Source organism: Dendropsophus ebraccatus, chromosome 8 (assembly GCF_027789765.1).
Source record: "Dendropsophus ebraccatus isolate aDenEbr1 chromosome 8, aDenEbr1.pat, whole genome shotgun sequence".
NCBI lineage: Eukaryota > Metazoa > Chordata > Amphibia > Anura > Hylidae > Dendropsophus > Dendropsophus ebraccatus.
In genome coordinates, this window is record NC_091461.1 from 56,596,455 (window position 1) to 56,616,640 (window position 20,186).

A 20,186-nucleotide genomic window follows, 5' to 3' on the forward strand; every position below is an offset into this window, starting at 1 on the left:
GCTAAATATCTATATCACCCTTTGATCTGTACAATTCAGTTAAAAAAAAACCTCAGGGTTAAACAATACCCTTGACTAGAGATGAGAATTTACTGTACAAACTTAGGGCCCTATTAACAGATTATCTGATGGATTTTATTTTTTTAAGCCAAAGCCAGGAATGGATTTGAAAAGAGAAGAAATCTCAGTCTTTCCTTTATTACCTGTTCTCTGTTTATATTGTCCATTACTGTATATCTGTCAGATAATCTGTTGGTGTAACAGGGCCCTAAGCAAATCGCTTAGTTGTGCTTGGATGATCACTAAATTGGTCATGTTGAGAGGGCATCTCTATGCACAGTTTGACCTGAAAAGGTTAATACATGGGTATGTTATATTTATATATATATATATATATATATATATATATATATATATATATATATATATATATATACTGTCGTATATGTATATATTCATTCTAATCTCAATCTATCAATCTATGTGTGTAATATCAAACGACTGTCATGTGTGTGGATATTTAGGTGTATGCTCCATCGTGCCTTGACAGCCTTGTAGTTCTGTAACAGCTGAAGAGCCAATGGTTCCCCACCCCTGCTGTAGTTGGAGGGCTCCTGGCTTGGATTGCCTCTTACACAAGACCATTTTTTTTTTTTTTTCAGGCAGGAACCTTCAATGCCGATAACTGGCCTGTAAAGGGGCCAGCAATTTGCTAATCCCTTTGTCAACTGATTGCATACTTAGGGGGTGTTCACACGTACAGCATCTGCTGCAGATTTGATGCTGCCCTCAGTTATTTAGATCAAATCACTTGCGGATCTGCACCATCAAATCTGCTGCGATACAGTACTTGTGAAGCTACCCTTAAACAGGATGATGTGTGGGCAACTGACTTTTGAAGCCTATACTAAACTGGGATGTGCACAGGACTATCATTTACAGGCAACACAAACAATGCAGTGGTTAATTTAATTGTGCTTGTTTGCATTGCTAAATCGGCCATGTAAATGGCAGGGGTTGAGCATAAAAAGAAAACGGGTTGTATCTTAAGACATCACGGGTGGAACTTCATGAAGCCATACCTTGATCTAAAAAACACACGTTTAGATATTTTGACACAAAAACAAGGTGGTAATGCCACAGCATAACCCAGACAAATTTAAAGTGCAGACAATCTTTTGCATTACTCTTTTATATATAAAAACAACAAAGAACTAACTCCTTGAATCCTTTTAGTTAGCACCAGTTTCATTCAGCAGGGCTTTATATAGCCTCCTCACTTAATGACTTGGCATTGGCAACACTAACTTCTGCATATGGTGATACCAAATGTTTTATTTGAAAGGGGTATTTTTTTTTAAAAAAAATTTCTTAACATTGTCAAAGGTTACTGATCGCACCACTCCTGAAACTTGCTGTAATCAAAGGCCGGCCGAGTATCAAACCCCATAGACCCTAATAACAGTGAATCTTGGCATAATAGTCTATACTTAAAGGGGTACTTTATGAAAATGGGGAATGGTGGGAAGATACCAAGTTACTGATTTGGCCTGATGCTTCCACAGCACCACCACTTATGTAGTTTATTACACCAACAGATTATCTGTCAGATAATCTGTTGGTGTAATAGGGGCCCTTACTGTTACCTGCTGGTCTTTTGTATCGCCTGGTCCAGTGGTGTCATTGCAGAGGTATCCCTGATCGGCTGATAGGTGCAGTCGCTGCTTGGCTGAGTGGGTAGTTCCTGTGGGGTTGTGATGACAAGAATAGGAAGATACAGGGAGACCAGCAGGTCACTCTGAGCAGTGAGGGCACTGGGACAGGTAAGTATAACCATATACTTGTGAGATCCCATTTAATCCCTACCTGGATTAAATGAGTTATCCAGCAAAAATTTTTCTTTTTAAATCAGCTGGTTTCAGTAATTTATAGATTTGTAATTTAATTCTATTTAATCTCAAATCTTCCAGTACTTATAAGCTGCTGTATGTCCAGCAGGAAATGTTTTCTTTTCAGTCTGACACAGTGCTCTCTGCTGACATCTCTGTCCGAGACGGGGGCTGTCTTACCTGCTCTGGGCAAAATACTGTGTGGAAACGTGGCCTAAGGGTAGCTTTACACGTACTGATTCGCAGCGTTAACTCTGCGAGTCTGCTAAGTCCTGGCAGATCACTTTCACTACGTATGTAATTCTGCTGGCCGCTTAACCTCTTCAGCTGCCACTCTCTATACATTACCTCTCCTCGCTGCACGGGGTCCCAGCGTCCTACTCTCCTGCCCAGCCAATCAGTGGCTGCGGCAGGGCAACACACTGATTGGCTGGGCGGGAAAGCAGTACGCTGGCACCCCGTGCAGCGAGGACAGGTAATGTATACAGAGCGGGAGCCAGCTGAGGGGGTTAAGCGGCCAGCAGAATTACATACACGCAGCGGTCTGTATGTACTGAAAGTGATCTGCCAGGACCTAGCCGACTCGCAGCGTTATTAACGCTGTGAGTCGGTATGTGTGAAGCTACCCTAAGGCTATGTTCCCTCAGTATTTTTGGTCAGTATTTTGCAACCAAAACCAGGAGTGGATTGAAAACAAAGGCTTTGTTCACACATTGTTAAAATTTAGTGGATGGCCGCCATGTAAAGGTAAATAATTGCTGTTATTTTTTAAAGTCGTTATTTGCCTTTAAGAGGCAGCCATCCACTAAATTTCTGAAAAGAAAACACAATTTCCTGCAGGACATACAGCAGCTAAGTATGGGAAGACTTGAGAGATTTAAATAGAAGTAAATTACAAATCTAACTTTCTTTAGGGTAGCTTCACCCCTACCGTATCGCTGCGTTTTTATTGCTGCGTTTTTTACATGCGCGTCTTGATTTTCACAAATTATGTGAAAATCAAAACGAGCATGTAAAAATCACACGTACCGTATCGCTGCGTTTTTAACTGTTTTTGGTGCGAAGGCACCCTAAACCAGTGTTTTGTTGGATAAGCCCTCTAAGGGTAGCTTCACACGTACCGTATCGCTGCGTATTTGGTGCGATTTTTTTACATGCGAGTTTTGATTTTCACATTAAAATCATGTGAAAATCAAAACTCGCAGCGATAAGGTACGTGTGAAGCTTACCCTAAGGGTACAAACACACACACCGTACACGCAGCAGATCTGCAGCAGATTTGATGCTGTGTTCAGTTATTTAGATTTAATTTGCTGCGTATACGGTGTGTGTGTTTATACCCTTACACGGCCTTGTCTCCAGCAGGAACACAAAATTTAAGCACGTTCAAATAAAAGGAGTATCTTTCTTGTTAGGGTAGTCTGTAGACTAATTTGAAGTGTGTGACTAGCTGTACAAGGTATACACTATTACTATGGCATTGATTTACATATGGTAATGTGTGTGTATAAAATAAAATTTTATTTAACCTGTAATCCTTTACTACATGGGTGTCAAACCTTTTAGCCTTCTAGCTGTTGCAAAACTACAATTGCCATCATGCCTGGACAGCTGTCCAGTAATGATAGTTTCACAACAGCTGAGAGGCCACAAGTTTGTTACCTGTACTCTACTCCCTCCATCTCCTTTACACCTGTATTGAGTTTTTTTTCTAGCATAGACACACAACCACCCTTTGTATAGACTATAAATATTGTCATAGATATCTAACAAAAGACAGGTGACACTGGTCTATGTAATAAAGGTTTTCTGTATTGAATATCAACAAAAGCAAAGATGAAAAAAACATCATAGATGTTGGTTTGAAATGATCATGTAGAAACTTCCACAGGTTCCCTCCTCAGTATTTCTCAAGAAGCTTTACGGCAGACATTCAGGTTTGGTTAAACAGGAGCCTTGCTGAGCAGAAACAGGCTGCAAAATGTCACTTTCAGCTGTGGAGCTGTTTATTTTGGGAATACTGTAACCACTTCGTATCCTTCAGGTGGCGTCATACGTTCCCGGGCATGCTTTTCACAGTACATCTTATCCTCCACAAAAAAGTGCCCCTTCTGTTTGAGATTCATTCCACAGTCAGTGCACACGTAGCATTCAGGGTGGCGAGGCTTGTCCCGGATCTTCACAAAGATTCCCCTGAGAGAGACAAATGTTACTTAGAGAAATATCATTCCTTGGCCAGAGAAAAGAAATACCAAATGTTGATGTGCCTCTACAAGTGAACTCATATTAGTAGTCTTGAAGGGTACAAACACACACACAGTATACACAGCAGATTTGATGCTGTGTTCAGTTATTTAGATCTAATTTGTTGTGTATTTGCTGCGTATCGCCGCAGTAAATACGCTGCGTATACGGTGTGTGGGTTTATACCCTTAAGGGTACAAACACACACAGCATATACGCTGCGTATTTACTGCTGCGATACGCAGCAGATTAGATCTAAATAACTGAACACAACATCAAATCTGCTGCGTATACGCTGTGTGTGTTTGTACCCTAAGGCAAAATAGATTGAGGTTTCCTGTAGATGGCTCATCAGTTATTGATCGGCACGGACATGACTAAAACAGCTTCCGACCTTGTTCACTATGTACTACGGACGCTAAACAGTGACTGTGCTATCCTGTGGATGGCTTATCAGTCTATTTTGGCCCAAAAGGTCCCTTCCTGTTTTCCTTCATTTTGGTAGCTTCACACAGGAAAGAATTTTTTTTAACGCTAAATCCATGAGTAACTTTACAGTGAATAGGAACTTAAAAGAGGATGGACTGGATCCACGGTGGTGGTTTATTTGGAGCCTGTTATGGGATGGAGGCCAGACTGGTAAAAAATTTTAATTGCAAGATCTAGAGTTAAAAACGTTTTCATATTTTTTTTAGCTATAGTAAGTACATGTTTTTTCACCTGTCCCTACTAACGGACGTTACTCTGTATGCATTTTTGCAGTGAATTACCGCAAATATGTATAGTAACTTCCATGGATGGAAATGGCACAGAAGCTGTGCCCATGCCATGGACAGCGGGTCCTGGCTGTCTGTGATAGCCGTACAACTGTCTAGAGCCATGCTTGGATCCTGGCAGTTAACCCTATAAATGTTATCGGCCATTTTTGGCCGGATCCTGAAAGGGTTGATCAACAAATTAAAGTTTTCAAACTTACATGCACACATTTGTTTTTAACAAGGTTTTACCATACAACAGCTTACCACAAGGGTATGAAACTATTTATACTGCTCTCCTAAAACCTAGTGCTTGCTGTATAGGCTACTGTCCAAAAAGTTCCCTTTAGTGACTAATACTGTCAGAAAGCACTGCTTTACCTAATACCTGGCTTGTCTAGGTGGCTGGAGAAGCATGAGAAAGTAGATGTGAAAAAGAGATCAGTGTGCATATCTTGCTTTTATAAGCAAGGGTAGCTGGTTTCTTTTGTTATACTTTAGTTCGGTTCCTGACACAATGTGCAAACTACATTACAGTATATGTTGGCATACATTCATAATTATATATATATGTAATATATATATTTTTACAGTGTGGTAGTTTAGAAAAGGATAATATATTGAGTGGCCTTGGTAATAAAGACATTTAGTGCCATGTTGGACCTTCTTTTGCCTTCATAACTGCAAAACAATTATTGGGTCTGTTTTGCAGGAATATTGGTCCATTAGGACAGGATGGCTATGACAGGAATTGCACAAAGGTACAGACATGTCCTAGACAGCTTGTTTTACTGAGTCCAAAAGATACTCTGGAATATTGAAATCTGGAAAGTGTTAGGGCCGGGGAGCAAGGGAAACCCACTGTCATGTTTCTTTAACCAATCCATGACTATACAACCCTTGCAACATGGTGCATCATCCTAAAGAAAGTGTCCTGCCAAAGGGTGAACAGCTTCATGCTGCTTATTTCTCTAATAACGTGGCCATTCAGTGTAGTTAGATGGATGACTAAGTTGATTGAGGTGGTCCGACCAGTGCATCTGCCAGTTCTTATTCTCTGTGTGAACACAGGCCTTAGATTGTTTTCCAGACGCTGTGCTGTAAGAAGATGCTGCTGCTCTTGAACAGCTCTCCACAGACTTCCGTATAGCCAAAACTATCCTCAGGCAAAACTCAGAAGAGGTTTTTCCTGGCACACCTTACAACGTGTTAGTACTTGTGCATGTGCCCTGTCAAATAATATGCAGGCTAAAGGCAACATCAGATCAGAATTGTACATTCATATGATATGTGTTGGAACTCTGCAATCTTATAAACCTTTGTGCAAAGATGCATTAAAGCGCACCTGTCATGTCAGGTAACTTTTCAGGATAAGCTGTCCCATCTGTGTACATGAGGATTAGCACTATTTACGGTCATTATATAACTTGTTGATTTCTATTCTGCAGGCTTCTATTCTTTTGTTGTCCCTGAGCTAGTGGGTGATACGTAGCATTTATGAGGTCTCCGATACATTGTACACAAACAAGAGGGGATCCTGCAGATCTATAAACACCCATAAAAGCAGCACTGATAGCATAATGTAGCAGTAGTGCACAGTGTAAGCTTTCAATCTGGTCCTGGTGTAAGGGCCCTATTACACCAAGAAATTATCTGACAGATTTTTTTAAGCCAAAGCCAGAAATGGATTTGAAAAGAGGAGAAATCTCAGTCTTTCCTTTATTACCTGTTCTCTGTTTATAGTCCACTCCTGGCTTTGGCTCAAAAAAAATCTGTCAAATAATCTGTTGGTGTAATAAGGCCCTAAGTCTTTCACTATGCACCCCCTCCCATTTCCCTGCCAGCAACTCATCTCTCAGTAAGCTGCTAATCCATCTTGTAAACAAAGAACAGGGCTAGCTCTTTTTTTTCAGAGCTGATGAAAGTTTAAAAAGTGGGAAGTGGAGTTTGAGAAGAGAAGTATGAAGGATTTTTCTCTGATAACATATATTACAAAGTTTCTTATATTTACGTGTACTGTTGTGGATTTAGGGTACGTTCACACTTACCGGATCCGCAGCTGATTTCATTTAAATAACTGATCACAGCATCAAATCTGCACCATCAAATCTGCTGCAGATCCTGTAGGTGTGAATGCACCCTTATGAAAAGTCTGTTAAAAGAACGACCACTATATACACCACAGGGAAAAACAAATGTTCAAAATTAAAGGGGTGCTCAAGCATGGGGGAACTTTTTGGGGGGGACCGGGGAGGAGGTGGCTGAAATAAAAGACGTCCACTTACCTCCCCGGTTCCAGCGGAGGGTCACTCATCGCGGCGCTCCGGTGCCCGGTTCCCGGCCGCTTCCGGGTGTCTGACGCCGCCCGAGACGCTACGTCTCAGGGCCGCTCAGCCACTCAGTGAAGGAGGCAGGATCCGTTTGAAGTCCGCTCGGATCCCGCCTCCTTCACTGAGTGGCTTAGCGGCCCTGAGACGTAGCGTCTCGGCCGGCGTCAGACACCCGGAAGCGGCCGGGAACCTGGGCACCGGAGCGCCGTGATGCGGGACCCGCCGCTGGAACCGGGGAGGTAAGTGGACGTCTTTTATGTCAGCCACCTCCTCCCAGGTTCCCAAAAAAAAGTGCCCCCACGCTGGAGCACCCCTTTAAGTGCTGTAAATATAGAGAGAAAGTAACGTATAGATTTTACTTACACAATCCCATTTCCACAGTGATCACATATTGGCAGTTTCTGTCCACTGCCAACTGAGGCAGCCACTTTAGTAGTCGGAGGTCTTACACTACGGAACCCTGATGGCTTCTCCCCTGTACCAGTAATGAAAAGGTAGATCCAAATGAGCCAGTATACATACAAGCATATCATATTACACCATGTGAAGCATACAAGGTGCTAGGCCTTTAAATGGTGCTTTTAAGAAATTGTAGGTGTCGTGATAGCAGTGACCAAGTTATCGTCCCCTTAGAACCTTGAGATTGTGCAGCAAATCATATATGTGTAACCTGTAGGGCAGCACATAGCATAGTCCTTGTGGGGCAGACCTTTCAGCTACACTCTGACGTTTCGGAGCGCTACAAGATGTCATCCAAAGCCAAAGCTTTAGCTATCTGGGCATAAAAGGAATTGTAGTTTTTTTAAACAGCAGGAGGGAGGCCAGTTTGACACCACTATTGTAGTGCTACAAAATGTCAGAGTGTAGCCACAGGCTTATACAGTACAAGTAACTTATTTAAAGCGGCAACAGATTTACCAAGAAACTGATCAAAGAACAGATGTCAGCCAGGACTGTCATATCATGAACATTACCACTGTTCCTCCATACAGACAACATGCAAATAAAGACAGGAATAGCGCACGTGGTGACAGAGATGAACAGCTTTCACGTGCATGTGATAAAGAGCTATTGTTCTGCACAACATCCTCTACCTGGATCTATGAAATGTTCACCTCTAGGATCTGTAAATACAAGTTCTGTGCCCTCAAAATCTGGCAACAGAAGAGATTGGTAAGTCATTTGATTTATTGATTACATACATCCAACCTGCAAAGCCATTCTGCACCTTGTGTTTACAGACAAGACATATTAGCTGCACATTACTCTGAATTAGTAATAGCTGACAAGATCAATCAGGCTGTACAACATATGAATATTATTGATGTCATTGATCCATGGCTGAAGTAACCATAGTATAGACAAGATATCATTCATATTGTGCTTTTTCATAATTCATTATAGTGCATTTTGTGCATTTCTGAAGGTCTACTGAAATAAGTAACAAGATGCTTTCTGGACAACTGAGCTGTCTGCAAACAAATCACCCAGTCTGCTTTCTCTCTAAAACAGTGACACTACTGTCAGCAGGCTGTGTTTGGTATTGCAGCTCAACTCCACTGACCTGAGTGAGATTGAGCTACTATACCATGCACACACACAGTCTATGGAGGAAAACAGAAGAAAATCATGTTTCTTTAATCTTGTACAACCTTAAGATAAGGAGAAATAAGCCTTGACATCAAATGGATTTTTTTTGAGGCAAAAGTAAAAAGATTCCTTTGTGTTTGAAAATTTCTCAATTTTCTGTTTTCATAGGAACCCATGTAATCTGATTTTAGTAGATTAAAAACCACTTGCCTTTTTCATCAGTCTCTAAAATTTCTTGCAAAACTAAGAAAGAAGCCGATTGTCTTGGTGGTTCGTTGGACTCTTGATTCTCTTGCAACATCTTGTAAACTTCAGAATCTTTATCAATGGGCCGAACACTTGTGGGCTGAGCGGCAGGTGGCTCAGCACTGAATGGGAAAGAAAAAAAGACAAGCAGAACTGGATTAGTATGGAAGTGTACCTACTGTTTTTACCTTTTTAAGAGGGCTGCAGAAGATTTGTAGGAAAGGGTCAGCTTTTTTCCCTCTGAAACAGCAGTACCTGCCGTAGTTTGTGCTTTGTATTGGAGCTTAGCCAAGTTAATAAGGCTGACCACCTGGAATACCCCAAAACAGCCCCTAGCCTGGAGCAGCACTCAGTGGAAAAGAGCAGACATATTTTCTAATGCCAGACAACCCTCTTAAAGTGACTGTACCACCAGGCCCAGGCTGAAGCACTAGAGGCGGGCCGAGCCACCCTTAGTGGGAAGAAACTCCAGCCCCTCCATGACGTGACTCCATTAGAATCAATTGAACCCTATCATAGAGGGGCGGGGTTTCCTCCCACTAAGGGTGGGTCGGCCCGCCTCCAGTGCTTCAGCCTGGGCCTGGTAGTACAGTCACTTTAAGCTATCCACACAATGACAATACTAGGACCGCAACTGACAATAAGAACAGGTGTGAACAGGCCTGGGGAGAATTTAACACAGTATTCAGCTGGCTTATCAGTAGTTCAGTGCCCACTTAACATATACTGTTATATATATTATACTGTATTATTTGTACTTTATTTTTTAAAGTAATATTGATCTTGCAATGCTATATATAAATAATTTTACCCTTCTAGTGAAGTAAACACCATGATGATCACATTTACAATAAAGAACCAAGAAAAACATTACAGGATGCATGCCAAGTGTTCTTGAACAGTTAATTACTAAAGACTTACCTCAGCCATAACCTAAGTTTTAGCAACACACTGTTAATTCTTCCAATTTAAAGGGAAAGTGTCATCATCTAATTTTTCTTTTACTGATTAGAGTCACATACAAAACATGGTTGCTTTTTTTCTAAGCTGTTTCTATTTTCTGATTGTAATTTTTTTTTTTTTTTTCATTTTACTTTTTTTTTTTGTATATTGTTATGGGGGCTGCCATCATGCCTGGGCTGTTCTTAACATCATTTAGTGACATGCTTTACAGCAAGTCTCATGGACATAGATGGATAGAGTCTGTCCCCTTGGGATGAATATGAAACATTACTGAGTGTACTCTGGGACCTGTGAGGGGAGCTGCTATTGTTTCCTCTATCTACTGGTGTCGCATGATGCTGCAATGCTGTACCGATCACTTTACAGCAGCCTTCTTTTATCATTACAAACAGACTAGGAAGTCTCAGCTTAGATTTGGCCCCAATGGTGAAAATGAAAACTGCAAGATCTCAGGATTATTTTATAATATGGATAGAAAAATACAAAAAATGTCAGCAAAAATTCTTAAAAAATTTGTTCAACATTAAAACACTATTTAAATGTTTTTAAAATTATTTTCTAATAACACATTCTCTTTAAAGACAGCAGACTACAGGTCCTCTCTTTTCTTTTATGACTGCTATTATAGGAGTTATCCAGGCTTATAAGATTTTTCATATTTTGCTAGGAGCATTATTAAAAAAAAAAAAAAAAAAAAAAGGAAAAAAGGCATACTCACTATGCTGGACCCTCTGCAGCTCCCAATGTCACATCATCTGGTCCCCAACTTCGTTCTCCTTCCAAGAAAGACTTGTCGAAGCAATGATGGCCCACTCAGCCAATTGCTGGCAGAGATGGAACACTGCTGCAGCCAGTGATTGACTAAGCGGGCTGTCACTGCCGAGACAAGTTCATCTTGGAAGTAGGATAAGTGACCAGAGAGCTGTAGATAATCCAGGAAGATAGGTATGCCCCCCCCCCCCCCTCAATAGAGCCTCCAGTAAAATATGAAAAAAATTACAGGCTTGGATAACTTCTTTAACATTGTGGGTACAACCAATGAAAATGGTCATTCACACAGAGACATCATCCTGGGTTCCATACTGTAAAATGAAGAGTGAGAGGACAAGCATAGCATGGCATGGATGTGGATAAATAAAATCATGCGATGCTTGGTATCAGTTGTGAAATATATATATATATATATATATATCACCACGTAGCACTGCCTGTCGCGTGACCCCTTCATTCATAAAAGGCGGCCAAAAATCCATCCGACTGGGAAATGCTGTGTAGCCCCAGCCTAATCCCTTTTGCATAGATTAATAAGTGGCATTGCCGTAATATAGACTCAATCGATAATAATGGCTAAGAGAGTTGAATAGTTCTCCTTAACCTGCGAAAAATTCAGCCAAGGGTATTACAAGTAGTAATCCAATATAATAAATATAACTTTGCAAAACTGGTAAATAGCAATATATAAACCAGGCTAATAAGAAAGGGGCAAACCAGTATGTGATACAGTAGCAGTGCAGACTGTTGTAGAGGATGGTCCTTTTTACACTCCTCACATTTATACAAGATATTGTTGATCTCTATCTATTCTTGCAAATCTGGGCTTTTATTTTTTATTAAAACTACATTATCAGTATTTAGGTCAAAAATCACTTGTGAGCAATAACATTAAAAGTTCCACATATTTCTATTCATTGCATGCAGGCGTGGGAAATTCACAGTGAAAAGCAAAGGATGAGGTGAGAGGAAGAAGTATTACATGGTGAGATGCCGTATGAGAGGCAGGCAGTGCCAGTCCACAACACAACATGCACAGTGCCAGGTAATGGTGCACACAGGCAATGTTACCTGGAGTAAGTTGGGTTAATGGAAGAGATCTGCCCCTGCAATGTATCCATAATGTTTTCCTGGGAATAGAGCTGTAATGGGGAGTTAAACTGGATGTGGGTGACTTTGAGTCCAGGAACATCCACCTCCACCGGACTGTTAGGACAAATCTGTGCAGCTTGTTTTAACTGTTCTGGTACCACTCGCACTTGATTTGGGATAGAGGAGGTGCTGTGCCTCCTCTGCAACGAGCCAGGGGAGGTACGGGACTGAAGAGGGTTGTAGACAGAAGCCAGGGGAGCTTTAAACAGGGCAGAAGGAGAAACAGGACTAGAAACCAGTATAAGGTTAAAGATCAAAGATAGAGAGATGTTCATGAGATGAACAACAAAAGGAAGGAAATGTCACCATTAATATTGTGTAAACAATTGCACACAGCCATCATTGTCCTATACAAAGTCTGTACATAAAACAACCCTCTGTGCAAATAAACTGGGGTTAATAATAATGTATGACATTATAGGACGTCATAAAAGTGAGCAATTAAAGGAGAAGTCCAGCAAAAGTATTATATTACCCCTTAAAAGTTATACAAATCACCAATATACACTTATTACGGGAAGTGCTTCTAAAGTGCTTTTTTTCTCTGCAATTACTACTGCATCAAGGCTTCACTTCCTGGATAAAATGGTGATGTCACGACCCGACTCCCAGAGCTGTGCGGCTGTGGCTGCTGGACAGGATGATGGCAGAGGGATGCTCAGTGTCCCTCCAGTGCCCTGTGTCCCTCAGTGTCCCCCTGCCATCATCCTGTCCAGCAGCCACAGCCCGCACAGCTCTGGGAGTCGGGTTGTGACAGCACCATTTTATCCAGGAAGTGAAGCCTTGATGAAGTAGTAAGTGCAGGGAAAAAAGCAATTTATAAGCATCTCCCGTAATAAGTGTATATTGGTGATTTGTATAACTTTTGGGGGACAATACAATACTTTAATAAAAAATTTTGCCAGACTTTTCCTTTAACTAATGAAATAACTGATGCAAGCTATGCCAGTCACTAGTACAAAATCTGTGTGCTCTTCTCTACATATTAAGGGAGATGCGAATCCGATCTATGTGGTCATTGTTTCTCTTACAGAAAACTATCCTCATGTATCTGTTATTAACATAAACTGGAGAACAGCATTTTCTGGATTAGCCAATCAATTCACTAGGAACTAGTGAGATCACAGGGACACTGTCTGTACAGACTGGACTTCTCTGACTATTCACTTGGCTCTTGGAAATGTGGCGTCACTGTCTTGCCTACTAGAAAATGGGAGCATTGTAAGGAGAAAGCACCTGATGGAGCCTGTTGGTGATTTTAGTGGCTGGTAAGTCATGCTGAAAGCACGCTGAAATTTGACAGGCCTCTGGTAAATGAAGAAAACATACGGTTAGTTTCCCATCTGTCAATCATCTGTAGGCTGCTTGTAAATGAAGAAGAAAATTAACAATGTTAAATACATGTTAAAAAAAATTCACAGTGTAAAAAGTGACATGTACCACTATAGAAGATCTAGAAAATCATATCAGAATGACAAACAACCATGTATAGTCCTCACACCTTACACCAGGGATGGGGAACCTTTGGCCCTTTAGCTGTTGCAAAACTACAATTCCCATCATGCTTTGGCTGTCCAGGCATGATGGGAATTTTAGTTTTGCAACAGCTGGAGGGCCGAAGGTTCCCCATCCCTGCTTTACACCATTGATATTATCAATACAAACATACTTACACTTTAGTTGGCACTTGGGCACCAGAGGATTTAGTCTCCAAAGTGTTATTGAAGTTTTGGATGTTGTCAGAGGAATAGAGGCCGGCTGGGTTGTTGTACTGAGCAGTGATCACTTTGGGGGTGTTGGAAGCGGATGCGGCAGTGAACGGCAAAGCACTTCGATTGTGTGCACTTCCTATTGGTTTTATTTCCTGCATGCAAGGGGACCAGAAGGAAAATCAGAAGTGTCTCTAACATGCACGCGTGGAGTGACAAGACAGCCGGTATTCATGCAACGCAAAACAACATGACTCCACATTCACTGGGCAGAATGGAAGCCTCCAAACCCATTACATTAAAATCTCATCTTGGACAATTAGTTAACTACATGAAATCTGTCTGATGCTTTCACATAGTGTAAGTGATTACAGCTCCAAAGATCTATGAACTTCTGCTTCAGTAAAGCAATTAGTATTTTTTTCATATTTGCAGATGACAGCAAATGCCCACAAGGTGGAGCTGTGCATATTAGGTGCCGGGCAATTTATCCTCCATCATAGCTTTTCTCCTCCTCCTGGATTTAATTGACAGTACCTGTGCTGTAGGAGATGGAAATGCTGGGCACTTGAGGTGATCGACCCCGCCTTGTAGGCACTTGCTGCTCATTTGCATAAACACAAAATTGCCCAACTAGGAAGCAAAAGTTCTAAACATAAGCCTGGAAAGGTAGGTGCTTTTTGAAACTCTGCCTGGCACTGTGATTAGTTTTACTATGGGAAATCACCTGGCAGATTCCCTATGAGGGTATATTCACACGGACAGGCTCGCAGCGAGATTCTCGCTGCGAGCCCGGCAGGTCCTGGCAGTTCCCATACACTACATACTTGCTGCGGTCTAAACGACCGCAGCGAGTATGTAATTATACCGACCTTAACCCCTTCTGCTCCTACCCGGCTCCCCCGCTGTAAACATACTTTACCTGTCCTTGCTGCACGGGTCCGGCGTCCTGCTCTCCTGTCCGGCCAATCAGTGTGTTGCCCAGCCGCAGCCACTGATTGGCCGGGCGGGAGAGCAGGACGCCGGACCCGTGCAGCAAGGACAGGTAAAGTATGCTTACAGCGGGGGAGCCGGGCGGGAGCAGAAGGGGTTAAGGGCGGTATAATTACATACTCGCTGCGGTCGTTTAGACCGCAGCAAGTATGTAGTGTATGGGAACTGCCAGGACCTGCCGGGCTCGCAGCCAAAATCTCGCTGCGAGCCCGTTCGTGTGAATATACCCTAAACCTTTTACAGCTATAAAAGGGCACCAGCATGGCTGGTCTTCATTCAGGACACCTGAACAGTTTCAAAGATTTTGAAGCCAACAATAACTAATACCTGGACATTTCTAGTCACAGAGGTGGCAGCAGAGAGCACTGTGGCAGACTTGAAAGAATCCACCACTTCCTGCAGGACATATAGTAGCTAATAAGTATTGAAATACTTGATATTTTTTAATAGAAGTAATTTACAAATCTGTATAATTTTCTGACACTAGTTGATTTAAAAAATATTTTTTCTCCAGAGTACCCCTTTAAAGCAACTCTGTACCCGCAATCTGCCCCCCCCCCCCCAACCGGCTTGTAACTTCAGATAGCTGCTTTTAACCCAAGATTTGTCCTGGGGTCCGTTCGGCAGGTGATGCAGTTATTGTCCTAAAAAAAACTTTTAAACTTTTAAGCAGATTGTCTCCCATTCATCAGCTGTGTCAGCCCAGCACATGGGCTGGATCGTTAGGGCACCTGTGCAGTGTTCAGAAAGAAATTTTTTTTTCCAGGGGCGGAGAGGTTGTGCCAGCCTAATGCATACACAATCTAAGCCCTGGCCGTTTGACACAGGGCTTAAAGTTTAAAAGTTGTTTTTTAGGACAATAATTGCCTCACCTGCCTGAACGGACCCCAGGACAGATCTTGGATTAAAAGCAGCTATCCGAAGGTACAAGCAGTTTAGGGGGGACAGATTGTGGGTAAAGAGTCACTTTAAACTGAGGTATCTGTTTAGGAGTTCACCTTTAAGTCATGTTGTTTTAAGGCCTGACGTAACTACTAAGGATAGTGTTTTTCTTAATAACTTTATTTACTTCATATAAAAAAAATAAATAAAAATATATAAATTAACAAAACAGTTATACAACTTTCATTGCCCACTGTAAAGACCTATTTACATGGAAGAACTATCTAGCACATGAGTATTTGTAGGTACACTTGTTCCCAATAATCAACCTCTGTAAAAGGGACAATGATCAGCCGACGAATGACAAAACACTTGATCATTGTCCAACTGTGTAATTTATGCGGATGATACAATAATATATTTCTGCATCACATCGAACTGCGTAAACGGGATGTGTGGCCCATAACGATATATGACAATATTTAAGGTTGTAACAATTATAGGCTATGGACACCTTTTTGCCATGCATATATTATGGTGCTTGGTTGAACAGCCTGCAATTTGCTGGGTTAGCTTTCTTTTTTCATTCTACTTCTACGTGCCTATGTGATTCTCCCCTGCAGTCTGCCTTGTATCTGCTTTCCTCTCTCTCTCCAGCCTGTGTTTGCTTTCCTCAGGGAAGTGAGCAGCAGCTAAATGATAAGAGCATTTTATGGAAAACTAATTAGAAAGCTTCTTCATTTTGCATACAGAAAAGAAATTAACAAAACATAAGTGTGCAGGTGCCCATTAGTGTTAAGTGGAGTTGGGATGGCAAGTTCACTGAACACTAGTGTCTATAGCCTTTATGTGCAGTCTTTATAGTATCAATATATAGTCATTATCTACTATATTTCTAGGTTTAGCTTTCCTTTATGGACAACAAGTGGAAAAGAACTGTGCAACAGTGAATGTTTATATCATGCATAGATGCTATGCACTAACACAGCTTTCCAAAGGGAACACAAAGTGATGATCTCAGACCCACAGCTACATCAATTAGACATCTTTCTATAGAACCTTCATAGATTGCTATAGATCAGCAGCCCTCAACTGGCCTCTGTGGTCCGAACTCGGACCACGGAGGCCAGCTGTCTGGACCCTGCTGCTAGCTGCGCTCTGCACAGTAATTATGAGCGCTCGTAACGAGCGCTCATACCTACCTTGCGGCAGCACTGACAGAAAGAAAGCCAAGCGGCCACATTATGCCCCTGGTGTCGGCACTCGAATGACGTCACTACGCTGGCGCCAGGACAAGGGGAGAGCGGCCTCTTGCGACCGCTGCAGTGCAGCCACAAGAGGGAAGAGAAGAGGAGACGTGGGACCCAGATGAGCATAAGTGTTTTTTTTATTTTTATGTTATATGGGAGGGGGAGAGTGCACGGGGGCTATATACTACTGGGGGGCTATATACTACAGGGGGAGAGAGAACAGGGAGGCTATATACTACAGGGGAGGGCACACAGGGGGGCTTTATATTACAGGGGGATAGCACACAGGGGACCATATGGGAGGGGGAGAGGGCACAGGGGGCTATATACTACAGGGGGAGAGAACACAGGGGGGGCTATATACTACAGGGGGAGAGAGCACAGGAGGGCTATATACTACAGGGAGAGAGAGCACAGAGGGGGCTATATACTACAGGGGGAGAGCGCACAGGGGGCCTATATACTATGAGGGAGAGCCCACAGGGGGGCTGTATACTACAGGGGGAGAGTGCACAGGGAGGCTATATACTACAGGGGGAGAGCACACAGGGGGGCTATATACTACTGGAAGAGAGCGCACAGGGGGGCTATATACTACTGGGGGAGAGCCCACAGGGGGGCTATATACTACTGGGGGAGAGCGCACAGAAGCATCAATTCTGTATGTAAATAGTTCAACAACCTTTGTGAAAAGTTAACAAAACTACTACTGATGTTCAGCTCGGACCTTCACCTGACAATGGACCCTGGTAAGTGGACCTTCACTAAAAAATTGTTGAGTAACCCTGCTATAGATGTTTACTATGGACCAGAGGTTCGTTTATAATCATTAGAGTTATTGAATATATTATGAATAGTTAATTTGACAATATGTTTTTTGCATTAATTCTTTGGGTTTGAAGATCTCTGCTTGCAGCCACCTGAGAGGAAGCTTTATTGATTACTTTTAAGTGATAGAAAAAAGTTGCAGTTTTGCAACAACTGGTATAGCTAGCTGTATACATGAGCTATGTATTGGCTGATCCTGCAGATTTTAGTGTGTATAGCTGACAGGCTAATGTGTATGAGGACAGATGATAGAGGAAAGATGTATCCAGCAGATTGGATTTTAATGTTCTTGTTCAGATAAGCCACCTCCAGGGGTGCCTGGCAGCAGCTTTCTCCCCACTTTGCATTGTCTATGGGGGATTGAGAGACATAGAAGTCATCAACAGCTATCTTATGTGTATGACCGGCTTTGCAGTCTGACCATCCTCACCATACACAGGAATAGGAAGGGTTGGGGTAAGCTGCAGCAAGAGCGCTCTTGCTGCAGCTTACCCCTATCTGAATAAAGGGGTCAACCATGATTTTCCATCACAAATCCTCTAAAAAGGGGATTTGGGGCCAACAATATTGCAAATTAAGGGCCGCATAAACAATCCAGCAATAGTTTCTGTAGCCAGCTGCTCAATAAGTGACAGCCCCATACACCTTAGAATGACGGCCAAGCAGTGGGTACGGCCGCCTGTAGTGTAAGGTGTATGGGGACCCTTTTAATGAGGCAAACATCTGTGTATCCACTTCATGAGCAATGAAAGTTTTTATTGGGAGACTGCAAGTTCTTGAAAAAAACTAAACAATTGATAGAAACATATAGTAAAAAATGGTATACTTTTGCATTACAACATGAATATCCTTCATCTGCTGAAGCTGCATCAGGCATTAACCTACAGTACATGACTGCATGGAAGGTGTTAAATCACCTTCCGTAATATCCATGGCCCCCTGACATTCCATAGCTATGAGGCAATCACGGCTCCAGTGCATGAAACAATAGTCCTGTTATATCTTGTGCCGGTTATCCCATTCTTATCACACCTAGCAATGGCCGACACACCCTTACAATGACATCATGTCTCTCAGGAAACAGAACAACAAGGACAAAGCACAACATGACTAAACCTCAATCCCAGCACACTACTAACACCGGGAGCACTGACATTTCCTCTCTACGTATTAGATTTCACAGGAAGTTACACAGCGATTTACTTTTACCTAACTCTCTGGTAGATTAACTATTAGGCTATGTTCACACTATGCAAAAACAGCGTCCGTATTTTATAACAACGACCATTGTTATACAAATAACGGCCGTTGTTTCAGAAAGTTTTATGTTGTGTTTTAGTGGCTGCTAATAAAAGCTGCCAGGGTAATAGACAGATTTCAAAAAGGGCTCCGCCAGTTCTCTAGTGTTGGCATTAAGGGTACAATGTTGATATTTGCAAATATTAAACATTTTTAAAAAGGTGTATTCCAGGCAAAATGTAGGAAACAAAATACAGGATGGTGAAAACATAACAAATAGGTTACACTTCCAATTTCCTGCAGCTGCTGTGACAACACTCCCAAACCCCTTACTATCTCTATCTCCTGGTTCCTGTGATGTCATGGCTCCATAGGAACTTCCCTTTAAGCCTCAGTTACTGATTGTCGAGCCATGATGTCACAGGAGATAGAGGAGACCAGTGGGGATCTGGGAGCAGTGACTGGAATGAGTAAGCGGAACTTGTTTATTATGTTTTCACCACTCCTGCCTTCCTCTTTTTTTTATTTGTATTTTACCAAGATTCACCCCATGTAAAAGAGCCAGGGATCAATAAAGAGAAGGCTTTTGCTGATCGCCGGGATCATGGGGCCCTCAAAATGACTGTTAATTGACTGCACTTTTTTCCCCATGTAAAAAGAGGATTTGTGGCCAACAATATTGTAAATGAAGGGCCGCATGAACAATCCAGCAATAGTTTGTGTAGCCAGCTGCTCAATAAGTAAGCCACGAAAACGGCGTTCTAATGTACTAGATCAGTGCTCATATAGAGCAGTCATCTGCCAATCTAAAATACATTAATAAAAGGTATATGTTTCTTAGGCATTCATGGCATACCCTCTGGACAGGCTCATAAGCATGCTCTTTGACCTCTTTGAGCTGCGACCTGTGCAGAAGTCAATCTACAGGTGAGGTAACATTGAGCACTTTTTGTCTTCTCTATTACTGTTATGCTGGACAGATGCCTGGCAGTCCTCTGCTTATCACCACAGAAACAACAGGAAGTCTCAAATTCGTTTTAGTCTTAGTGGTCAGAATGAAAACGTAATATCTTGATATTATTTTGTACTTGGTGATTCAACCGTCATTCTATGTAAAACTATACAAGTTACCTTAAAGTGATATTCCGGTATTAGAAAATTGATTACGAATTGATAAACAAAACTATTACTTTAAGGTTATGTTCCCACACAGTATTATTGCTCAGTATTTTGCAATTAAAACCAGGCATGGATTGAAAACACAAAGGCTGTGTTCTCACACTCTTGAAATTGAGTGGATGGCTGTCATTTAATGGGAAATAATTGCTGATATTTAAAATAAAAA

At 41.9% G+C, this 20,186-nt stretch overlaps 1 protein-coding gene across 6 annotated transcripts in view; it reads right to left on the reverse strand.

Annotated features, from left to right (window-relative positions):
• Nucleotides 1-3,681: 3,681 nt before the first annotated feature.
• The window catches only part of PDLIM1 (PDZ and LIM domain 1), a 42,459-nt gene continuing 25,954 nt past the window's right edge, over nt 3,682-20,186 (reverse strand). Inside the window, exons 1-7 of one of the 6 annotated variants that reach the window (XM_069980444.1) lie at nt 13,614-13,703; nt 13,177-13,247; nt 11,860-12,168; nt 9,019-9,176; nt 8,313-8,372; nt 7,582-7,693; nt 3,682-4,082 (exon numbers count right to left, since the gene is read on the reverse strand). In XM_069980444.1, the coding sequence (XP_069836545.1) occupies nt 3,896-4,082; nt 7,582-7,693; nt 8,313-8,372; nt 9,019-9,176; nt 11,860-12,168; nt 13,177-13,217 (867 nt within the window). In that variant the 5' untranslated portion in view covers nt 13,218-13,247; nt 13,614-13,703 and the 3' untranslated portion in view covers nt 3,682-3,895. Of the gene's footprint in view, nt 4,083-7,581; nt 7,694-8,312; nt 8,373-9,018; nt 9,177-11,859; nt 12,169-13,176; nt 13,248-13,613; nt 13,805-20,186 lie in introns of those variants that run through there. The other 5 variants (XM_069980438.1, XM_069980439.1, XM_069980443.1 and 2 more) reach the window with 5 other exon arrangements.